This window comes from Vicugna pacos, chromosome 6 (genome assembly GCF_048564905.1).
Source record: "Vicugna pacos chromosome 6, VicPac4, whole genome shotgun sequence".
Lineage (NCBI taxonomy): Eukaryota > Metazoa > Chordata > Mammalia > Artiodactyla > Camelidae > Vicugna > Vicugna pacos.
The window spans coordinates 33889079-33909465 of NC_132992.1; the positions used below are offsets into that span (position 1 = coordinate 33889079).

Sequence of the window (20387 nt, forward strand, 5' to 3'; positions counted from 1 at the left end):
GAGGGTGATTCCTTCCCAGCTTCCTCACCCACCCCTCACACACCCCTGGGGGACATTTAGCAATGCCTGGACGTGTTTTTGGTTCCTAACTTGGTGGTGGAGAGGGGGCTGTTGCTACCAGCGTCTAGTGGGGAGAGGTCAGGATGCTCTAAATACCCTACAATTCGAAATGTTCTTAGTGATTTTGAATATCCCTAAAGGTAAGTCACGATTGCTGTTGAGTTGATGATGAGTCAAGGAAGGATCTGGTGTGATTTCTTGTTTAAGTTGGACATGAGGGTCCTGCCTCTCCAAGGAATCCCTTTCTCTTCCTTCTTTCCCTCTTTTTCTTCATTGTTTCCTCTCTGACTCTGACACACCGACTCCTTTCAAGGCTTTTAGAGCCTGATGCTGGGAGGAGAGAGCTGCAGAGGGAAGAGACACAAACTCAAGTCTGGAAACCGGGTCTTTATGGAGACTGGGAATTCTGTGATCTGGAGGAACATTCTTGAGGCTTAGGGGTGTGGCAGGACTTCCACAGGAACCAGAGGCAGACCACCAAGAGGGAGTGGCACAGACAGCATGATCGGATCCAGCTCCAGATTTCCCCTCAGGCTGGCCCAGGCTCCAGGTTAATCCTCCTTCAGGGCCTCATTGATGCAGGGCTGGTGATGGGAGATCCGGGTGAAGACAGCAGGGGGCTTTGCATGTGACCGTCCATAGGAGACAATGCCCTGGGCCACCCAGCACACAGAAGAGGGCCCCCTGATTCTCCCTGTGGGATGGAGAGAAGGTGAGCATCAGATCCAGAGCCCGGTTCCTCATGGGATGATATGTCTTGGTCTGATTATAAAAGACTGAGACCTAATCATAAGACTATAGAGAAATTCCCTTTCCCCTACACCTCACCAGAACATTACTAAAAACCTATTTGTAGCAGTTCCTTTTACTTAGTATATTTTGTCCAGCTATCAAGAAAAAAAATTACAAGGTGTAGTAAAAGACAAAAAAACATAATTTTAAGAGACAGAACAAGCATCAAAACCAGTCATGGCAGGAATACTGGAATTGCACACTGGGAGTTTAAGATAACTATGATTAATACACTAAGGGCTCTAATGGATAAAGGAGACAGAGTGCAAGAACTGATGGTCAATGTAAGAAGAATAATGGAAATACTAAGAAAGAACCAGAAAGAAATGCTAATAATCAAAATACTGTAACAGAAATGAAGAATGCCTTTGATGAGCTCAATAGTAGATGGGATACAACCAAGGAAAGAAGTTCAGTGCTTAGGCTACTGACAAGGGATTAATATCCAAAATATGCAAACAGCTCATAACAGCTCAATGACAAAAAAAAAAAACAACCCAATCAAAAAATGGGTGGAAGATCTAAATAGACATTTCTCTAAAGAAGACAACAGGCACATGCAAAGATGCTCAACATCATCAATTATTAGAGAAACACAAATCAAAACCACAATGAGGTATCACCTTATACCAGTCAGAATGTCCATTATCAAAAAGTCTACAAATAAGAAATGCTGGAGAGGGTGTGGTGAAAAGGGAACCCAAGGGACAAGGAAGCCCATGCTGATTGAGGGAAAGCAAAGAGCAGGTGGGCGGAAGAGGGTGACTTCCTTTTATATAACGTGTGACACTGTGCTTAAAGTCCTGTATTCTCTTCATCTTCTGGCCTTGTAATTTGGCTGATCTGTGTGTGCTCACAGGATACGGAGAAGGTCGAGATAGGAACCCAGAGGGCTTGTCCTGAACGGTGACAGAGGAGTGTAGGGCAGGGGCAGAATGGAGTGGCGGAAATCTGAGGTGAAAAATGACATATGGCATCTGAGGCCGGGTTGGCTGCTGTGTCTGGAGGAAGAATGAGAATTTGTGAGCAGGCTATAAGGGGAGAAGCAGATACCAGAGCCACCTGAAAGGGAAGATGGGCAGAACACAGGGCCAGGATGGACTGAAAGGCCTCTCCCAAATTCAACCCAGCCTGTGAATTTTCTATGTTCAGGCCCTGGGGTTCTCTGTTCCACGGGAGATCACTGGGGGCACAGGGTGCAAGCCACACTCCCGCCCCTACTTGGCCCGCCTGGAAATTATCACCCCACCAGGATAAGCTGGTGGCATGTGGTGGTTTCCCGGTAAGAAGGGACTTTGTGCTGACGGCTGCTCAATGTACAGGAAGGTAAGACATCAAGGTCTTTTCATCTCTAAATGGGAGGTAAACAGCCAGGGAAGAACCAGGGACACCCCCTGGGGCCTGGACTTGAGTCTCTTTAAGGAGGGGCAAGACCTGGGCCTAAGGAAAGCAGTCTCATAATTGAAGAGCTGCCCTGACCCTCAGTCAATGTGAGCTCAGCTCCCCTACAAAAGAAAGGAGCCCCATCCCAACATCCTCCTCTAAAAGTAGCTCCTCCTCCCTGACCCCAACACAGGAGACATGGACTCAGTCTTCAGGGTCCCATGCCATTCGCTGGCCACTTCCTCTATGCCCTTTCCGAGAACACTGGCCTTTAGTTCCCAGGAACCTGAACTCACTGTTTCCATCAGAGGCCAAGAACAGAGTCCACCTGAGACCCCACCACTTCCCCCTTACCTCTGATACCTCTGGCTCAGAGGGCTGGCCCTCCCTAGGGCTCCCTGATTAGGAAGTGCCAACCCAGTGCCCTAGGTCCTCTGTGGCCTGTTCAGTCCCCAGAAGGTCCCAAGAGTCCTGGAAATTGTCTCTGTTCCTTGGGAAAGCTCTTTCCTGAGTAAAACCTGAGTCCCTCAAATACCAAAAGTGACCAAGGAAAAGGGAGAGGGGTGGGTAGAGACCATTGACCCCAGGAGAGACTCCATACCCTTTTCTCAAAATGGGGATATCTCAGGGAGAACCCAAACTATCACTGTTTCTCTTTGTCCTTCTTCTCCCTAACAAAGGTCTATAATGTTCACCCTGGGAATTCATAACATAAAAAAGAAAGAAGACACATGGCAGAAGCTTGAGGTCATAAAGCAGTTCCTTCACCCAAATTATAACGACTCTTTTGCTCACCATGACATCATGTTACTGAAGGTGCAAATTCTTCTTCCCCTTCTCCCCTTCCTGTTCCCTAGGGCTTCCTTCTCCCCTTCCTGCTGTCTAGGCTGCTTCTTCAGGTTCCATTGCTCTGACATTTCCCCAACCTGACTCTCTCACAACTCACCCCTCTGAAAGTGGCTCTAATGGGGAGCAACTTGCCCCATCCTTTCCTGATTGCCTCCAACTGCTCCCAAACCCACTTCTAGCACTGACACGCTCATCCCCTTTACAGCCGGAGGAGAAAGCCAACCTGACCCTGCCATGGGGATGCTCCCCCTTCCACCCCAATTCAGCTTCCTCCCACCCGGGGCAGTGTGCCACGCGGCTGGCTAGGGAGGAACCCGAGCAGAGGGATGGGGCTCCAACACTCCGCGAGGGGTGAAGCTGAGAGTCCTGGAGCCCCGGGCCTGCAGACTCTTCACTACTTTTGACCATGGCCTCCAGTTGTGTGTGGGCAGACCCCAGAAGACAAAATCTGCATTTAACGTGATCCTCAGACCAAGGTCTTCTCCACAAATCACTGTTCAGGGTCCATACATCTCCGGGAAGGAGATGGAGTCAGAAGTTTGTCAGCGGTGACAAAGTTTGAGATCATAGGATTGAGGAGCTAGAATTTTCCCTCTGCAGACTGTCCTCCCACAGCCCCAGGCAGTCTCTGAGCATCCTTCCCAGGCTGGGGCACAGAACTCATCGGGTGTCATGAAGGAGAGGAAGAAGCAGAATCAGACTGAGATATATCACCCCATGAGGAACCGGGCTCTGGGTCTGATGCTAGGTCCGACCAACTCAGAGTTGGGACCACGGGAAGGAGTGGGTGGTTTCCCTGGCTCACCTTCTCCCTCTCTCCCTCTCCCTCTCCGTCCCACAGGGAGAATCAGGGGGCCCTCGGCATTGTCTCCTATGGACGGTCACATGCAAAGCCCCCTGCTGTCTTCACCCGGATCTCCCATCACCAGCCCTGCATCAATGAGGCCCTGAAGGAGGATTAACCTGGAGCCTGGGCCAGCCTGAGGGGAAATCTGGAGCTGGATCCGATCATGCTGTCTGTGCCACTCCCTCTTGGTGGTCTGCCTCTGGTTCCTGTGGAAGTCCTGCCACACCCCTAAGCCTCAAGAATGTTCCTCCAGATCACAGAATTCCCAGTCTCCATAAAGACCCGGTTTCCAGACTTGAGTTTGTGTCTCTTCCCTCTGCAGCTCTCTCCTCCCAGCATCAGGCTCTAAAAGCCTTGAAAGGAGTCGGTGTGTCAGAGTCAGAGAGGAAACAATGAAGAAAAAGAGGGAAAGAAGGAAGAGAAAGGGATTCCTTGGAGAGGCAGGACCCTCATGTCCAACTTAAACAAGAAATCACACCAGATCCTTCCTTGACTCATCATCAACTCAACAGCAATCGTGACTTACCTTTAGGGATATTCAAAATCACTAAGAACATTTCGAATTGTAGGGTATTTAGAGCATCCTGACCTCTCCCCACTAGACGCTGGTAGCAACAGCCCCCTCTCCACCACCAAGTTAGGAACCAAAAACACGTCCAGGCATTGCTAAATGTCCCCCAGGGGTGTGTGAGGGGTGGGTGAGGAAGCTGGGAAGGAATCACCCTCAGTTGAGAACTAGCAGTTTGGATGCATGAGCTAGAGAGGCATTTGGGGCCGCATTGGGCCCTTGTGACAGTCCACCTCGATAAGAGAAGATCTGCATCTGTGGAGCTTTGATCTGAGATGCAGGGAAGACCATCCCTCATTCACTTCTGCGTGACAGATACCTGGAGCAGATAAGAGGCGAGACAGCATCACAAGTCTTGCTGAACGTCAGCCACAAACGGCTGCTCCCACACCACACAAGTCTGTGTACCCTCAACGTGCTCAAGACTAGGGCAGTGGCACAAAGAAGAGAGGGGTCAGTCCTGCTCAGGACAGGAGGACAATAGCTCTGAATTCTGAGCCCAGGGGTAGAATAGCCATTGAAGCACAGCAGGGAGCCTGCCCTAGCAGTTCTAATTGATTACTGGCTGCTGTGAGAGAAAACTTGACTTGATTAAGGGCTAGTCCTCTGTGCTGAGTGTCAGCCCCACCCACCTGCTTCCCTGTCCTTAAACAGCAGCCTGGAGCCACCATCCCACAGCACCTTCATAGGGAGAGGATCAGGGACCTGGGGGAGGAGAAGGAGCTGCCACCCGGGGTGAAGTGAAGCAGTGACAATGTCCAGGGTCAGGGCTTGGCAGCCGAGGGGTCCATGGGAGCCAGCCCTGCCCTCTGACCTCCTACGTAGAGGCCATGCAAGGCGGGGCCTCCTCCGAGAGGGGGCCTGGGAGGGCAGGGGAGGCGGGACCAGGAGGAGAGCGGGCTCAGTCCTTTCCCTCCCTCTGCCCTCAGGGGGACTCCGGGGGCCCTCTCGTGTGTGACAATGTGGCCCAGGGCATTGTCTCCTATGGACAAAAAGATGGGTCCACTCCACGGGCCTGCACCAAAGTCTCAAGTTTCCTGCCCTGGATAAAGAAAACCATGAAAAGTCTCCACCTGCAAGAACCGGACCGTCTTCCCTGGAGCTGATCTAGAATCACACTGGGTTGGGGGGCCAGCAACGGAATAAAGCCTCTTAGCTGAGCAGGAAGAGTTGGTTCCTTGTTTATTTGTTGACCCCCATTCACAGGCACCAGCTCTGTGCTTCGAAAGCCAAGGACACTGTTCTGCTGGTTTCTGCTTCCTCCTCTTCCCCCTCCCACCATCACTTCCCCTAAACCCCGTGCAAAGCTATACCCAGGTCCCGCACACCTGGCTTTCCAGGGCCTGCCCTCCTGCCAGGGCTGAAGCTGAGCACCATCAGGAGAAGACAGGAACCTCTCTGGTCCGGGGCCAGAGTGCCTTACCTCCTTGCCCTGTGTCCTATGACAGAGAGGAGGGGATGACACCACGGGTCCCGGGCACCAGGCAGGCACAGGCTGGGGCTGCCACTCAAGGACAGAGCCCCCACCGGGGAGGGAGGGGCCTTCCTGAGCAGACATTTCTCTCCCACAGCCCGGGAAGCAGGCCCAGGGCAGGGGTGGATCTCCTGAGAAGTTCCTCCTTCTCAGCTGGGCAGAGTGTCCTTCCTGCCCTCATCCGAGCTCAGGGCCCAGCTCTGCCCCCAGTCACCCAGCGGTCCCTCTTCTCCAGCCCTGTTGCCACTGGGAGTCCTCCAAGTCCACCGACTCCTGTCCCCTCCAGCCCACACTGACCTCAGCTGGCCCCTCCCTCATATCCCTCCCACCCAGGACACGCCCAGCTCCAGGTGGGGCAGCAGGGCCCCATCACTGAGATGCCAGCCCAGCTCGGGGCCTGGCAGAGAGGGTGTCGGAGGGACCAGGCCCGTGCTGGCACCAGGCAAGGCTCAGGGAGTGGTGTCTCCTCAGAACCCTTGGGCCCATCTCTCACCTTGGCAGGGCCGGCTCACGCCTCACATCCAGCCCAGTGTACCTCATGTGCTCAGGGTCTGCTGGCCACCTGGTCACAGCGTAGCCTGAGTCCCTTTCGGCCTGTCCCTTTAGCCACTGCTGGCCTTGAGGCTGAGACTCCCTGCTGGCCCCCTTGGGCCTTTTGAGTTACAAAGGGCTCCTCTCTCCAGTAGGACTTTCAGTCACAATTCTTTTTCATCAGTCATCACAAATGCTGATGGAGCACCTACTAGGTGCCAGACACGGGGGCTGTACAGTGGGCATCCTACAGGCACTACCGTCTGAACCCAGGTGAAACGGACAGCGCTGGCTTTCATCTGAAACACCTAACCCCCGGCCTCCTCCACGTGAGGCCACCGGGGTGGCCTAGATCTCTGCAGGAAGCCCACAGGGATAAAGCATTGGTGTTTACTTGTCTTGCTGGGTACACTCTGTCTGCGGGAGTGTATTCCACGTGTGCCTAGAACAGCTGGCACTGAGCAGCACTGCTCTGCTCCCTGGAGCAACCTGGTCACCTGGGGGAGGGGGCAGCTGGGAGGCAGGGAGGCAGGGAGGCAGGGAGGCAGGGAGCAGGAAAAGGCTGGCCTTACCGCATTTCCACTAAAAGTAGCAGGACGAATGTCACTGCACGCGTTCAATGGAGGAAACCCTCTATGACATATTTGCTTGAAGGCAGTTAGATCTGACTCTAAACACTTATTTATTTGGATGGGCCAGAAGCACGGTCCCTGTCATTACCACAAGCCCCTGCCTGCACAGAATCAGTCTGGAGTCAGGGAGGCCCACATGGTCTGGACAAATGGAGAAATGCCTCTGCTCTTTGGGTCATCATGGTTCCTGCGTCCACATAGTCCGAGATGACTCAGATTTTTCAGCCTTAGGAAGTTCTTGGCTTGGAGGCCACTTGTAGGGCCTGTGATTCTGGCTGAGCAAGGATCTCCCTGTGGTGGGCTCGCCTCTCCAGACACTCCCAACAGCCGTCCCTCTAAGGTCGGGCGCTATGAGGGGGCACTGCCTGGAAGCTGAGCAAGGGCCCAGCTCGGCGCTGGCACCAACGCGCCCCCAGGACACACACCACTTTGCTCTTCTGCGGTGTGGGGTCGATACTCTGGGATCCCGTAACCCTCAAAGGCCTGCCCTTTGTCGTGTTGTTGTGCACACAGCATGCAGCAACACCATCTCCCAATGACCTGGGCCGCTCCCACCAGGGAAGAGCAATGATGCCATGCAGCGTCTGATTTAGAGCTGAAGTAAACCCTGCATCTGAAACATACTAAGGACCTGGCTCCTTCATTGAAAAGGACAAGAAGGAAAATGCAGAAACAAAACAAGACTAGCATTTTCAAAAGTTGCCAGCCACAGACATATTCAGAGCTTAAGTAAAACATTTACTTCAAGGAAATAGGTCTGTGGTTTAAAAGAAGCTTGAGAAATTTGTCACGGGCCCACATCCTCCTTTGAGTGATGAGGGAGACAAAGTCCCACGAGGGGGTAGAGACCGACTGAAGACACCACAGACCTAGGACAGAGCCAGCCCAGCAAGAGGCCTTCCATGTTTCCTAGTCCTGCCCTGTGATGACTTCCTGGCAGCCCTGGACAAGACATGAGCCTCCTATCTACCTCCCCTGAGAGCAGCCGGGGGAGCAGCTGTTCTCTGACACGTATGCAAGACACCTTCTTGCTGTGCTGGTCTGTCTGCTCACAGGCACATTTGGATGGAGGGGAGTAAACACCTTAAACATGCTGATTCCTTCAAATTTTCTTGTCCATAGAAGTATCCTCCACCCTCAGCTTCAAGGAAACAATCCTTCCCTGTCTGAAAGATCTCTGCAATGGAAATAAAAAATGAAATAAAGTAAGACATCTCTGTGATGACTTCCAAGGAACTGCCTCTACTCACCAAGACCCTTTCCCACCCCCTCCTTCCCTCCAGACCCACAAGAAGAGTTGGGTCTCAGTGTGGCTGGGGAGGGAACTGCCAAGCCATCTCTGGGGCGACAGATCTCAAGGGATTCAAGTTCTCGCTCATTCGTTTCAGGAACGTGTGTTGGGATGGCCCTGCCTCCCCTTCACACCACCATAATTCTGCCAGTACCACTCCTTGTGGACTTGCGGAACTTCAGGGTTTATCTCCTGTCCTGGTATCCCAAACAGCACCGCTTTTGACCAACAAATGTATTTTGCCATGATGTTCTGCCATTTGAAACAACATGGATGGACCTGGGGAGTATTATGCTTAGTGAAGTAAGTCGGATAGAGAAAGACAAATATTGTACATTTTTACTTATACGTGGAATCTAAAATATTAAACAAATGAATAAATAAAACAGAAATAGATTCATAGATACTGGGAGTAAACTGGTGGTTACCAGAGGGGAGTGGGTGGTGGGAGGAACAAGATAGAGGAAGGGGATTAAGAGATACCAGCTACTAGAAATAAAGTAAATAAGATACCAGGACGTACTGCACAGCACAAGGAATATAGTCAATATTTTATAATAACTTTATATGGAATATAACTTACAAAAATATGAAAGACTATGTTGTACACCTAAAACTAATAGAACATTGTAAATCAACTATACTTCAATTTTTAAAAAGTATGAAATGTCATTAAATGGAAAATAATTTATATCAAATTCTTTCATGGATTATGAACTATTTAAGGCAAAAATTTATGGCATAAAGTAGTGAAATGTATGACAAAAATAACTCAAAGGGTGAGAAGGAAGACAAATGAAAATACATCATTGCAAAGTTTTTATGAAGGGGTACAGCATTAATTCAAGGTTGACTGTAATGTGTGAAGTAGCATATTGTAACCCTAGAGTAGCAGTTAAAATAACGTACACAGATATTGCTAAAAACCAATAAAGAAAACAAAATGAGATTCAACAAAATACAACAGAAAAATAAGGACAAAAGAACAAAAATAAATCACACTGACAGAAATCAAATAGCAATATGATATTCTTCATCCCAACCCTATCAGTAGTTGCATTAAATATGAGTAGATTAAATACTCAAATGGGCAGAGATTGTCCGTCTGGATAACAAATGCAAGACCCAATTTTGTGCCGTTTATAGGAGAAATATCTTAAATACAAAGACATAGATAGGATGAAAGAAAAATTATGAGGAAAAAATGATATATCTTGCAACACTAACCAAAGAAACAGCCTTGTTCTTTCTTTTTTTTCTTTTGAAGTATAGTCAGTTTACTATTATATGTCAACTTCTGGTGTACAGCACAATGCTTCAGTCATACCAGTCATCCATGGATATACACATATTCATTTTCATATTCTTTTTCACTGTAAGCTACTACAAGATATCAAATATAGTTCCCTGGGCTATACAGTATAAAATTGTTTTTCTATTTTCTATATACTAGTCAGTATCTGCAAATCTCAAAGTCCCAATTTATCCCTTCCCACCCTCTCTCCCCCTGGTAACCATCAGTTTGTTTTCTATGTCTGTGAGCCTGTTTCTGTTTTATAAATAAGTTCATTTGCTTTTATGTTTTTTTTTCAGATTCTACATGTGAGCGATCTCATATGGTATTTTTCTTTCTCTTTCTGGCTTACTTCACTTAGAATGACATTCTCCAGGGCCACAGCCTTGCTCTTGATGTATGCTGTTTAACTGTAGAATTTGGGGCCATCTGTGAGATGAGATAAAGTAGGATAATTATTTCTGTTTTTCCGTATCTTACTTCTGTTTACCTTACTAAGAGTGAGGTTGAGAATCTTTCCATGTTTTCATACACATGTATATATATACTACTACAAACTGTCAGGTCTTTTGCCCAGTCCTCTATCAGGTGTTTGGTCTGTTCCTTGGGAGTTAGAGATCTTTCTGTATTAGATAGGTTAACTCTTTAATTGTGACGAATGTTGTGATAATTTTTTCCAAATTTGCTGCCTGTAATTTAAATTTTCTTATGCTCTTTCCTAATGTACAATCTTGAAAAAAATTATTTATTCATATCAAAATGTATTTATCAGTCCTTCATTTCATGTTTCTGGATTTAGAGTCATTGCTAGAGGCTTTCCCCACTCTCACTGTTTAAACGAATTTGACCATACTTACATGTATGGTCTTCTTTTGCATATCTGAGTATACAAACATCTTCTCTATTTGGACTTTATTCTGGTGGTTTATGTGAAATATTACTCCAGGTTAATCTCTTAGCAAATGACTGTCCAATTCTTCCAATGTCATTTATTAAATGTCCATCTTTTCCCTCATGGTTTGAAATGCCACCTTATTGTCACTGCATGTCCATATGTACTTGTTTGTTTCTGGACTTTCCATTCTGTTTCACTGGTCTGCTCATAGTCAGCACCACGCTGCTTCCCCTTACTATTCCTTTTCCTTTTTGATAGAATTTCCCTGGTTATTCTATCATGGTTATTTCATGGTTATTTTCCATATGAATTTTAGAAATTGTCTAGAACTTGTGTAACATCAGGAGAAAAAAATTGGATTTTTTTTTGGAATCACATTAAATTTATATATTAGCTTTGGAAAAATCAGTATCTTTTCGGTATAGGTCCGTCCTACCCAAGAACTAAGAGTCTCTTGCTTTTCTAAAGTCTCTTTTAGTGTTTGTCAAGAGTACTTTAACATTTGCACAAGTACAGTTTTCACAATTCTGGTTAAGTTTTTCCTGAGCATCTCATCTTTTTTTATTGTTATTGTAACAGGTTTTCTTTTCAATTATATCTTCAAAGTGAAAGCTACAGATTTCCTTTTAATTTTGAAACAATCTCTAGCATATAGAAAAGTCTCAACTGGAATACAAAAACTTCTGTTCTCCTAAACAGTTTGAGAGTAAATTTACTGACATGGTGCTCCAACACTTCTCAGATACTTCAGAGTGTAATTCTTACAAACAAGGACACTCTTACACAACCACAATCCAACCATCAAACCCAGGAATTAACACTGATGCCACCAATACCACCTCCTCCTCAGACAATGAGAAATTTGGCTTATCGGCCTTAGTATGTTTATACATTTGATTAGTCCCCACAGAGGTTTATATAACAAATCTCTCATCCATCTTCCCCAAGTGCAGCCCCTGCTCCCCGACCCTGGCTCTGGCGATCCGCATCAGGCCGCCCCTTCATGCCAATGCCCGCCTCAGCCTATGTGGCCTGCTCTGACAAATCCCACCAGACCGTCATCCCCTCTGTGGAGGCCCTGAATCCTCCTTGAGCTCTGAAACCACCTGCTAGCCAGTCCCTTGTGTGAGCACCCTCCTCACCCAAGGTGGGTGTCTGCTCCCTGTGCTGGGAAACCCTCCTCACATGCATTCTGATATCTCGTCCAGGCCGCCCAGTGCAGGGTGTCCGAGCTTATGTGGGGTTAGAGCACCCTACTTGGTTCTCTGTGACTTGCCTGTCAGAATCACTATTGACAGTGTGCTTTGTGTCTTTAACTAAGGTTTTGTCGCTTTTTAAGAGACTTGGCATCAAGATATTTAGAACAAACAATATTTTCAATTCCCTGACTCTTTCATTTTCCATTCCATGGGAACATGACTGACTCTGTCTATCTCCATCCTGTAGGCTCTTCTTACATGATGGCAACACTCCTCCCACTGGGAGGTGGGGGTCTATGGCCCTTCCTTTTTAATCTGGTGGGAGCTCCTGATTGCCTCAAACTGCGGACTGTGGTGGAATATGGTATAATGGTAGAAAGTCTAGGTAATAAAAAGAACACAGCTTCTGTTTGGCTCAACTTTTTGGGAGATGCTCACTCTGAGGAAGCCAACCACCATGTTGCAGGGGAACCAAACAATTCTGTGAACTGAGACTACCTGAGGGGCTCTCAAGGAGAGAAAACAGCATGCCCAGGGGACAGCCAGCATCAACCACTGGCCATGTGTAAGCGAGCCCACAAGTGATTTCAGCTTCCAGGATTCAAGCCTCCCTGACATCAAGGGTAGCGGAGGGGAGACATCCACACTGTACCTTGAGCAAAATGCAAAATACTTTAGTAACTGGAATAAGTTCTCTACACCATCACTCCCACAGCATTCTGTCCATCCCACTCCATGGATCTCACCATCTTTGACTGATCACTGATGGTTTTGTCTCCTCCACCAGAAGTGAGGACCGAATTGCCAATGTCTCCCACAGGCTCACGCAAAAAGGGGCCCCAATAAACAGTCACCCTGGTGATCTACAGAGAACCACAGAAATGAAGACTTCTTTGATACTATCATCGTGAGACCCGGGCTGCTGGGGCTGAGAGGTCTGAGACTGGCTGCTACCACATTCCCAACCACCCCACTGATAAGAACTTATCAGAGGATTTTGTGAAGTTCTTACTCCACTCAGATCTGAGAACTTGATCAAAAAGTGGTGGGGGATTTTCAGGGAGGTTTCATGTGATAATGGCCACAACACCAGAGGGGGAGACACTGGGGTTAAAAGGCCAGAAGGAAGCACCAGCAGCTCAGATCCAGGCGGACTTCCTGGAGAGATGCTCCTGCTCCTGCTCCTGGCAGCCCTTCTTCTGTCCCCCACCGGGGAGGCAGGTGAGTGACTGTCCCCACCCTCTGAGGCCCAGGTCCATCTGACATTGGCACACGCCTGCTGAGATGCTATGCTCATACACGTCCTGGCTCCGGTCCATCCCCAGGAATTTCTGAACATTGTTCAACTTCCCTGGAGACCAGCAAATCTGATGCTGGATAAAAACTCAGCAGGAATGGCAGGCAGAGGCTGCTCCCCTTAAAAGCCAGCGGGAAATATTCTCTCTCTCCTTATCATCTGGAGAGTGAATTCTTTTACAAAAGCATCTGGAAGAAGGGTGGAAGCTAGGAATGAGGAATAAATAATTTTCAGGAATGGGCAACTTGGAGAAAGGGGCTGGTTTCTGTAATCAATGAAAGGCTCTCTACCTTTCTATCCCCTTGTCTTACTACCTACTCTCAATCTCCATTCCCTTCTCTAAGCTTTGTCATTCCCATGATGCCCATAAAAGAAGCCAAGGACCCAGGTGATCCCAGAGTTGGTGGCATGCTGGTGCCTTTAACACTTATGCTTGGCTGGTTCAGTCTCAAGTTCTCTAAAAGAATAATTTTTCAGTACAATGAGCACGATGGCTTTGGTAGGCCCCATCTTCCCACTGTTCAGAACCCCAACCAGAACTCTAACCCTCCCCCAGAGGCCAACTGGGAGCCATTCATTCATGAGGCCAAGACATTTACTGGGCACCTACTATGTGTCAGATGCTAAAAGATAGAGCTCAAATACAACCCAGCTCATGTCCTTAATATTACAAACATGCAGCAGCTCAGTTAACTCTTGGTAACAAGAAAGGAGAGAGGACCCAGGGATCATCAGAGAGAGGATTTTCCAGGATCTAAGAGGACTTCACTAATTGTTCCCAACACAAATCTTATCTGTCAACATGCGGCTGCGGCAGGATGAAGGAACAGGGACCGCTCTTCTGTCCTGCAGAGGGAGACCTGGAGTTGTGGGTCACTAGGGCAGGGATGCTGCCCAAGGAGCCTGGAAGACCCTCTGCATGGTTGCTGCTGGCTCTTACAGACCCTCTCCCAGCCACCCTACTCCTTCTCGCCCTGCATTACATTGTCCCTGTCTTCCCCTCTCCAGCCTTTGGCTCCACAAGCACACAGGCAAGGTGGATCTTTCTTTTAGGGAAAATCATCGGGGGCCATGAGGCCAAGCCTCATTCTCGTCCCTACATGGCATTTCTTTGGATCAAGACTTCAGGGAAAATTACGGCCTGTGGCGGTTTTCTGGTGCGTGAGGACTTCGTGCTGACAGCAGCTCACTGCTGGGGCAGGTGAGGAGCAGCGCCTGGGCCCCCGCCCCTCTGTCAGCGCCTCACAGGGAGCCCTCTTCTCAGGGGCCGCAGGCCTGGGCCACCTAGTAACACAGACGAGCTCTTTGGAGGACAGCTAAGCTTTGAGGAGAGAGGGACAGATCAATGCGAGTGGCCTGCGGAGAAAGGAACTGCCCAAAGGTGGGATGGAAGGAAGCCAAGGTTAAGCCCTGGAGCCCACAGTGCAAATGTGAGACAGATGCACGGACTGGCTTACAGGCAGGCTCTGTGCAGGACTCAGCACCCTAAGTGCTCTCCAGGAACTGCCGCCCAGCCCGGGCTGCCCGCAAGCGGACAGAACAGAGATGCTCTGCCCCAGGGCCCCACTGTCTTGAATTCTCTCCACTCCAGTCCTGCCCTGTCCCAAGCCTGTGACTCCACCTCCCTCTCTGCTCTCTTTGCAGCTCAATCAGCGTCACCTTGGGGGCCCACAACATCGATAAGCAGGAGGGGACCCAGCAGGTCATTCAGGTGAGAAGAGCCATCCCCCACCCAGATTATGATGATGAAAACGTGGCCAACGACATCATGTTACTGCAGGTAGGGCACGTGGCTGCGCCGGTTCTCACACACTTTAATCCCAGAGCTTTGCCTCCCCTATCACCTCACTCCTGTCCCTCCTTCCGGTACGACCCCTTCAATTATCCCAGAGCTGTGAAGAAAGCAACCCTACGACTGTCCCTGCGGTCTCTGTGGGCCATGGGTAGGTTAGAATGCCTTTCCTCTGCCTTCAGCTGACGAGGAAGGCCAACCTGACCACTGCTGTGAGCCCCATCCGGCTGCCCCAGGGGAAGGAGCTGGTGAAGCCAGGGATGGTGTGCAGTGTGGCCGGATGGGGGCTTCTTGGCGTGAACAAACCTGCAGCAGCAAAACTGCAGGAGGTAGAGCTTGAAGTCCAAACAGACCAGCAATGCATCCATCACTACAAACATTACGATGCCACCACCCAGATATGTGCAGGGAACCCGAGAAAGAAGAAGAATTGTTTTGAGGTGAGATCCCCAGCGTTGTCCAGGCAAAGCCCTGGGCACATCCCTGGCAGTGGGAACTAGCCATATCTCCACGTCTGCAACATTTCCTCCTATCCAGTCTCTGGTCCTGTCTCCCTGGGGGATGGGAGATTGTCCCACACATATGGGCAGAGACTTCCTAGGGGAGGAGAACGGGGGATGAACAAGGCTGGGCTGAAACCTCAGGACCCAAAACCTTCATATCAGCCACGGCCCCCTAACAGAGATCACCCACCCCCTGGGCGGCAGGGAGTGTCAGACCAGATGACTCAGCTCACTCCTTCCCCTCTCTGTCCACAGGGAGACTCTGGAGGCCCCTTGCTGTGTAACAGCGTGGCCCAGGGCATTGTCTCCTTTGGAACCAAGAATGGTACACCTCCAAGTGTCTATACCAGAATCTCGAGCTTTCTGTACTGGATAAAAAACACAATGAGAATCTATGAACTTCAGGGACCAGACTGAAGTGCCCCGGGATGGATGTGTCCATCTTCTCTGGGGCAGAGGCCAGAACGGCATTGGGCCAAGGGGATGGAGGGGAGGCTGCCAGGCATCTAATAAACTGTCATCTTCAGAAATCATTGATTCCTCCTTTATTCATCCACACACATTTGTTAGGTAACAAGAGTGTCTAGCAACCCTCTGTTCAATTTTCTGGCCTGTTCCTGGCTTCCCCCTCCAGCAGACCCCTCCTTCCAACTCTGGAATAAAAATCCTGTTGCAGTGACAGCCAGCGCCCACCGATCACATGTCCCCAGTGTCAGCTTCCCAGCCAGGCTGCCTGTGAGTCCGTCAGAACACGGAGACATCTCCTCAGGAAAACTGACCCTCATCTAGAGGACGCTCCCACCTCCTCCCTCGTCCCCACCCCCACCGCACCTCAATATTCCAGGGCCACATGGCAATGTAAGAGGATCCAGATTTCGAAGGAGGATCACCTGAGACGCGCTGGGGTGGGGGTGGGGGGACTTCTCCACCCGAACAGAAATGGAAGACGGGAGGCTTTGGAAAACTGTAGCTCACCCCTGCAGAATGTCCTCCCACATCAGAGTAGCCAGAGCTCAGAAGCCTGAGATCGTTTCAGGAGCGCCTCAGAGTTCCCAGGCCCAGCCCCAGGGCCTGGCCCAGCCCCAGCTGGGAGTCCTGGGCCCAGGGCCGCCTCGGGTGTCCGGACGGCTCAGCCTCCTGCAGCCCCAGGTGAGCTGCAGGGCGCTCTTCCTTCTTGTCTGAGCCAGCCTCCCCACCTCCACTGTTCCTGAGTGTGTGTGTGTGTGTGTGTGTGTGTGTGTGTGTGTACACATACATATCTCCAAAGGAAACTCATTGTAATGAAAAGTATTGGTCTCAGGGGTTTCCTAATGTTTCAAAGGTGTCTAATAGCCTACAGCATACTGAGCAAACTTTTTCTTCTACTTTCTAACATCTCAGAATTTTTTATATAAGAATGGATTCAGAAAGGTGAACTTTTTGAAAACCACGCACCTCAGAGGAGGCTAGGCTGAGGAGAGGCTTACAGAATGGTCCGCTGTCTCACTGCAGGCGGCAGGTCGACTCCAGCTGACTGCCAGCTTCTCAGGGGCAGGAGCTGTGTCCCTCATATCCCCGGACTTACCTTATTAAATAACTATTCATAACTTCATCAAAACGGAAAAAGAGCCGGGAACAGGAACATGGGGACACTCTTGATTCATGATGGAGCCGACTCTGGGGGTCCAGCCCCTCTGCTGGCCGCACCCCAGCCTTCACTGTCTTGTGCTTGCTTCTTACTTTCACCTTGTGGCTCAGCAGTGGGAGGGCAAGTGTGGTGACAGCGCCCTTCTCACCCAAGCCGAGGCAGGGACCAGGGACCCCCACGTTGCTGGCTGACATCCGGCCCAGGAGTCTGTGCCCGGCTGAGCCTCCCCTCCTCTGTTCCCCTGGGCTTTGTGTCTGGAGGGAAGGAAGACCAGCAGCTCAACCTGCGCAGACTTTCAGGGAAGATGCAGCCACTCCTGCTCGTGATGGCCGTTCTCCTGCCCGCCGGGCGGGGACAGGTGAGTGACAATCCTCATTCCTCGGGCCTGGGTCCATCTCACTAAGCCCCCTGTCCTCCTGACCCTTCTGCCCAGCTCCAATTTCTGAACCCCAGTTCCAGGCCCAAACCCAGACAAACAAGTTCGATGCCGCCCAGACATTCACATGGGTGGATGGCAGGAAGGCAGGGTGCTCACTGGAAGCTTTAGCAGGGCACAGCCTCTCTCTCTCTCTCTCACTGGGAAAGTGGGTTGTGCATTTGGCAGAGGATGTGAAGCTACAAAAACCAAGTAAGTAAAACCCCTCACTCCAACCCGGGAAAGGGCAGCTCAGCCGAAGCCACTGCAGGCTGGGAGTGGTCAGTGGACCCAGCTCAAGGACCGGTGAAGTCTCTCAGGGTCCCCCACCCCTCGGTCCTGCCCAGGACAGGAGCCCAGGGTGCGATGCATCAGAAGTGGCAGGATGGCAGCACCCAAAGCTCTCCGGGTGCTAAGCTCTGCCCCGGCCCCACGCAGCCCACTTCCAGTCCCACCTCCCCTGCCTCCCAGACCCTCAGTGGCCCCAGTGCCTTTGGCAGCGCCCTCCCCACCCCTGTGCCCTTGAATCCACCAGCGCCTTCTCTGCCAAACTTCAGCCAAAAGCCAACTGGAGGCTATCACTCATGCAGCCGGAGTGTTCACTGCAACCCTAGGGTGTGTTAGGCCCTAGGACACGAGGATTTCAGAGAATCCAACTCCATAAGCTCATAGGAAGATTATTAGAAAAAGACACCTATCAATCTGCTAACAGAGGCTCAGAGGAGTCAGGGAGACCCGCAGGGAGTGAAGGCTCATCAGGGAGTCCTGTCCACCATCCTCCGGGGCTCCACCAGCTTGAAGGCAGACCTTGGCTCCGCCACGCACGTGTCTGAAGCAGGACGTGAAGGACAAGCTGACCCCCTTTCTCCGAGGGGGATTCTGAGGCTTGAGGTTAGAAAATGTTACTCTGTTGCAAAGAGAAGCTGGAGGACTCTCCCCTGGGGTCTGCAGGGCTCTGTGGACACACCTCAACCGCCATCTTCCTGATTGTCGCTCCTAACCACAGCCGCCCCTGTCACCCCGTCTCCCAGCCCTCTCTTTCAGGGGAGATCATCGGGGGCCATGAGGCCAAGCCCCACTCCCACCCCTACATGGCGTTTGTTCAGTTTCTGGATCAGGAGAAGATGAGGCGGTGTGGTGGTGTCCTCGTGCAGAAGGACTTTGTTCTGACGGCTGCTCACTGCAGGGGAAGGTGAGGGGCAGCAGCCAGCCTTCCCCTCCTGACACCCCCGCAGGGACCCCATCCTATGCCGGGGGGCCGAGCCCAGGGAGGGCCCGCAGCTTCTCATAACGCAAGACCGAGAGAGCTCATCAGACGAGCCATCTGAGGGCAGGACTAAGGTGACGAAATGCTGAGAAACAGGGCAGTAAGTTTTGAGGTCTGGGGATCAGAGGTGAGAGCAAGAGGCATAGGTGAGAAGGCGGGGACCCCAGCAGCCAAAAACAGCATCAGTGAGGAAGAACGAACGCATTGAAGGTCAAAGTGCAAACTCAGAGAAATATCACGATTCTGCTGAGAAAGCTCCATCATGTCCCTGCCTTCATGTCATAGAGAAGCACAGAGCAGGGCGTCACTTCGCCCCAGGACCTTCTGTGGCCTCAGTTTCCCCTCAGCTGCAGCCCTGCTCTGCCCCCATGTCACCAACCCGGCACGGCTCCGGGGCTGGCCCTCCTGTGACACCACACTCCCCACACCCTCTCTGCAGCTCAATCAACGTCACCCTGGGGGCCCACAACATCAAGAAGCAGGAGAGGACCCAGCAGGTGGTCCCAGTGAGAAGAGCCATCCCCCACCCAGACTATAATCCTAAGGACCACTCCAGTGACATCATGTTACTGCAGGTAAGGAATCTCCCTGCTTCTCTGCCCTCCTGGAAACACACTGTCTCCCCTCCCACTGCAACCAGTCCCTTTCCTCCCTCCCGGCCTGGCCGCCCGACCTGTCCCCGGGGCTCAGGTGGGAGCGAGGGCTCTGCGGTCTCACTGCAGTGTCCCGGCCCGGAGGCCGCTGGCTGAGCTGGACCCTGTCTCTCCCCATCAGCTGCAGAGAAAGGCCAAACAGACGGCAGCCGTGAGGCCCCTCAGGCTGCCCGGGGGCCGGGCCCGGGTGAAGCCAGGACAGGCGTGCGGTGTGGCCGGCTGGGGGCAGGTGGCGGTGGGCGTTCCAGCCACCACCCTGCAGGAGGCAGTGCTGACGGTGCAGGAAGATCGCGTGTGCGAATCCCTCTTCCCAGGCTATTACAGCCGCGCCACCCAGATTTGTGCGGGGGACCCGAGCACGGTGAAGACCAGCTTCAAGGTCAGGCTTCCAGCATCTACGCACACAGGCCCCGGGGAGCAGAACTCGGGGAAGGTCTGGGGTTGGGGAGAGGCCATCTTCATTCCTCAGCCTGAGGGTTTGGGCAGCCTGGTCCATGAGTCCACTCTTTAGACAATTTTCCTGAGTGGGTCAGAGTGGAGGGGGAGGAAGGATCAGTCATGTGGCAGCTGTGTTATCAGCAGAGTTTCCATGAGGACTGAGAAGAAAGGTTGGCCTGGGTCTCAGCAAAGACCAGTTAGAGCCAGACGGGAGCCCTGGGACCCTGCCCTGGTCCCTGACAGACAGCACCCAGCCCCAGGCTCCAGGGAGGGCGGGCCCCGCTGAGGACTCTCAGTCCTTCCTCTCTCTGCCCACAGGGCGACTCCGGAGGGCCCCTCGTGTGCAAAAACCTGGTCCAGGGCATTTTCTCCTGTGGGAAACAGAACGGGAAACCTCCAGGAGTCTTCACCAAGGTCTCCCACTTCCTGCCCTGGATAAAGAGAACAATGAAGCGCCTCTAACAGCAGGCTGGAGACTCACCTTTTTGTGTGCTGGCCATCTTCCTGGGGCAGCGGCAAGAATCCCATAGGGGTTGGCAGTGGGATCAGAGGGCCATAATAAAGGGATCTCTAGAGCGAA

General features: G+C 51.3%; 2 protein-coding genes and 1 pseudogene across 4 annotated transcripts; all 3 read left to right on the plus strand.

Moving 5' to 3' along the window:
• Nucleotides 1-1989: 1989 nt before the first annotated feature.
• LOC102529914 (chymase-like) lies at nt 1990-5607 on the plus strand (annotated as a pseudogene).
• Nucleotides 5608-12981: 7374 nt separating this feature from the next.
• LOC102532683 (mast cell protease 1A-like) lies at nt 12982-15993 on the plus strand. Its single transcript, XM_031678779.2, has 5 exons — nt 12982-13036; nt 14166-14313; nt 14757-14892; nt 15087-15344; nt 15663-15993. The coding sequence occupies exons 1-5, from the start codon at nt 12982-12984 to the stop codon at nt 15822-15824; spliced, it is 759 nt and encodes a 252-aa protein (XP_031534639.2). The 3' UTR covers nt 15825-15993.
• Nucleotides 15994-17221: 1228 nt separating this feature from the next.
• Nucleotides 17222-20387, plus strand: LOC102535396 (granzyme H). Of its 3 annotated transcripts, none has more exons than XM_031678893.2 (5): nt 17222-17392; nt 18481-18641; nt 19156-19291; nt 19491-19748; nt 20126-20387. In XM_031678893.2, exons 1-5 carry the CDS (start codon nt 17339-17341, stop codon nt 20267-20269), a joined length of 753 nt encoding a protein of 250 aa, XP_031534753.1. In that variant the 5' UTR covers nt 17222-17338; the 3' UTR covers nt 20270-20387. The 3 variants fall into 3 exon arrangements, with proteins under 3 accessions (XP_031534753.1, XP_072818971.1, XP_006219745.2); XM_072962870.1 differs by having other exon boundaries at nt 18556-18641; XM_006219683.4 differs by lacking the exon at nt 17222-17392 and having other exon boundaries at nt 18349-18641.

Bases quoted from the DNA above. Each gene is read 5' to 3' on its own strand.
- LOC102535396 (XM_006219683.4), top strand. From the start codon at position 18,349: ATGTTACTCTGTTGCAAAGAGAAGCTGGAGGACTCTCCCCTGGGGTCT. The intron at 18,642-19,155 runs GTGAGGGGCAGC...CCCTCTCTGCAG, and splicing joins GCTGCTCACTGCAGGGGAAG to CTCAATCAACGTCACCCTGG. The intron at 19,749-20,125 runs GTCAGGCTTCCA...CTCTGCCCACAG, and splicing joins CGGTGAAGACCAGCTTCAAG to GGCGACTCCGGAGGGCCCCT.
- LOC102532683 (XM_031678779.2), top strand. From the start codon at position 12,982: ATGCTCCTGCTCCTGCTCCTGGCAGCCCTTCTTCTGTCCCCCACCGGG. The intron at 14,314-14,756 runs GTGAGGAGCAGC...CTCTCTTTGCAG, and splicing joins GCAGCTCACTGCTGGGGCAG to CTCAATCAGCGTCACCTTGG. The intron at 15,345-15,662 runs GTGAGATCCCCA...CTCTGTCCACAG, and splicing joins AGAAGAAGAATTGTTTTGAG to GGAGACTCTGGAGGCCCCTT.